The sequence below is a fragment of the Austrofundulus limnaeus genome, unplaced genomic scaffold, assembly GCF_001266775.1.
Source record: "Austrofundulus limnaeus strain Quisiro unplaced genomic scaffold, Austrofundulus_limnaeus-1.0 Scaffold325, whole genome shotgun sequence".
In the NCBI taxonomy this organism is placed as follows: Eukaryota; Metazoa; Chordata; class Actinopteri; order Cyprinodontiformes; family Rivulidae; genus Austrofundulus; species Austrofundulus limnaeus.
The window spans coordinates 79,858-82,645 of NW_013952727.1; the positions used below are offsets into that span (position 1 = coordinate 79,858).

The 2,788-nt window shown below is 40.4% G+C and overlaps 1 protein-coding gene across 1 annotated transcript in view; it reads right to left on the bottom strand.

The window, feature by feature from the left end:
• The window catches only part of LOC106527441 (Golgi apparatus protein 1), a gene marked incomplete in the record, with an annotated part of 50,689 nt that overhangs the window by 8,716 nt on the left and 39,185 nt on the right, over window positions 1-2,788 (bottom strand). The window contains 1 exon segment of the mRNA XM_014022328.1: window positions 1,195-1,315. Coding sequence (XP_013877782.1) covers window positions 1,195-1,315 — 121 coding nt within the window.

Genomic DNA, 2,788 nt, shown 5'->3' on the forward strand with positions numbered 1-2,788 from the left:
CAATGTCATCGATTATTTCAACTAATCGGTGCAGCCCTAATCTCATGTATAATACGACCCCCCCCCCCCCTTTTTTTGAGCTTAAAAAGCATAAAAAATTTAATCCTCAAACTACCTCCAATTTCATACAGACTTCAAGATTTTTCAGCCTTTGCAGTCTTTATACATATCAGTAAAATGATCATTGGACTTTTCATTTTATTTTAACATCATATGTACTAAAAGGTATTTTGACTATATATATCAGCAAACTATGATTTTGAGCATCATATGAATTCTGGCATTTTACACACAGTGTAAAAACACAAAAGTCAGAGACTTCACATGAGATTTGGGCCATCTTCTGGGGGAAAAGCAGATTACTTCCTACTCACGAGCGCCCCCTCTGGTGGGATAACTTTTTTCAGGGATACAAACTTTTTCAGAACACCGGTAGACGGCAGCCATTATAAATGAACATGTGTTTGCTGGTGTTCCAGGAGCGGCTCGGCCCCACGCTAATGTCATTAGTTTATCATTAATAAGGTGCAGGACTGCTTTTCCCCCTTTTTTCCACATCATGTCGCCTGCCTGGATCTGATATTATCTCGCTCTGAAGCACAGAGGAGTGTCACAGGTAAGCTCATTTCAACTGCTTTTTACGACGTGATCTCATTTCCAGACTCAGGCATTTTGTGAACGAAGCCGATATTTCAGTTAAAATACATAAGTAAAAATATTTATCCGAGTATAGTACTACCCCCCCAACTTTATGGATGATTTTATGGATTAAATTTTACGTATTATACTTGAATAAATACGGTACTTCTGAAAGTCTGCTAGAAGATGTGTCTGCAGTAATTGCTGAGTGTTACTGGAACCATCACAGAAACCAGGAAGCAACAATGACCATGTTTGAAAGGCTCGGCTCTGAGAACAACAATCAACAACCAAGAACCAATCAACACCATCATCCCAGTTTCAGTCATGTGTGTCTATATTTCTATTTATGTACAGAGCATAAAAGTACTATGGTACAATAAGTATAATCTTGAAACAAAGGCCAACAAAACTAAGAAACTCTGAACATATACCCAGGAGTCTTTGTGGTGAGTGTGAGAGAGAGTGAGAGTGAGAGTGAGAGTGAGAGTGAGAGTGAGAGTGAGAGTGAGAGAGAGAGAGAGAGAGAGAGAGAGAGAGAGAGAGAGAACTCACGGCGTCCTTTGCCAGGTGGGATGGCAGCACAGTGATGTTTGATGTCCAGAGCGCAGGCTGTGTGAAGAACAGGGTCGACGAATATATCTGCTTTGCTCTCCTTCAGCATGTTCAACACTTCCTGCAGGAGGAGGAGTAACTTCAGAAAACCCAGAGAAAAGGAAGAATAGCAACTCTGAATGTTTACCATTCTGTGCAGCGTTTCCCCACTGAGATCCAAGGAAAGCGTTATCACCACACGAGTGAGGTTGTAGTTGCGGATTACTCTTAAATAAACACAGGAGTCTCTGATTGACAGACAGCTGAGGGAGTTTATTGGAGTTGCATGGTTCTCAGATAGTCCAAACTTAAACGAACGAGAACCAGCCCCGCCGAATTGGGGAGCTCTGTATATATACCATCATTCTGCATCATCTGACCAAAACTTTGCCAAGTTTCATGAGAGCATCTCAAATACACACATATTGGAGACCTTTAACAGCAGTTTCCTGGAAAGCAACAGACCTCACTTTTCCCGACAATCTGTACAGGCTAGGCTGTCCTGCCCCAACTATGAACATTTTTTGTATTGTTTTTGCAACTGTTTAAGCAGTATACAGTATTTATAATATATATCACGTGTATATTGTGGGGTTTTGTTTGTTATCTTTTATTAATCTTTCATTATTCTTCTCAGCCTCTCTTGTATTAAGCTGCAGTAATGTGCAACTTTCCAGACTGTGGGATCAATAAAGTTTTATCTTATCTAATTTTATCTTAAAAACAGTTTTTAGTCGGTAGATAACTGTGTTGTTGCTGTGAAACTACAAACATGGCTGAATGGGGTGGAGTCGAACGCTCAGCGACCTGGAGGGGGCAGGGTGTGAAATATCTCACTTGTATTTAAAGAGACCGCACCAAAACAGAACAGGGGTAAAAGCAAGGAAAGCAAAGTCTGTGGAGCAAAAAAATGAGGAATTAAGACCAAAGCTTTGCAGTTTTATTTTAAATASACCATAAGTGAATGATTTAGACGTGAAAGAGAAAGATTTAAAAGCATGATATGATAAGTTTGGACTGTCTGAAGAACCATGCAACTCCAATAAACCCTCAGCTGCCTGTCAATCAGAGGCTACGTTCACACTGCAGGTCTTAATGCAGTTCCGATTTTTTGAAAAAATCCGATCTTTTTTTGTGAACGTTCACATTACATTTTAAATGTGACCAGTATCAGACCCCTGTGTGAACGCTCCACAGCACTGATGTGACACGCATGCGCAGTAAAAGACGTGACGTCTCATCAGCCGGCTTGTTTGTTTACAGAGATGCTACATTTTGCGCGTCGAATTGGAAGTTGTTGTTTAATCAGAGCCGATTAAATTATTATCTGACCTGCTTCTTTAGTTCAGTGTTTATATCTGAACCTGCCTCTGACCGAGATGCTCCAGTGAAGCTTTTTTTTTTTTGAACGAAACTACGAGCTGGAAAAAAGTATCGACCGAGTATCGAACTTYAGGATCGATACTCTCCGCGACCCAGGCTGGACCATTATTATCAAACTATCTACGTGGAAAATGAAAAGTAAAAAGATGAAGCAACTGGACTTGTGTTTTGG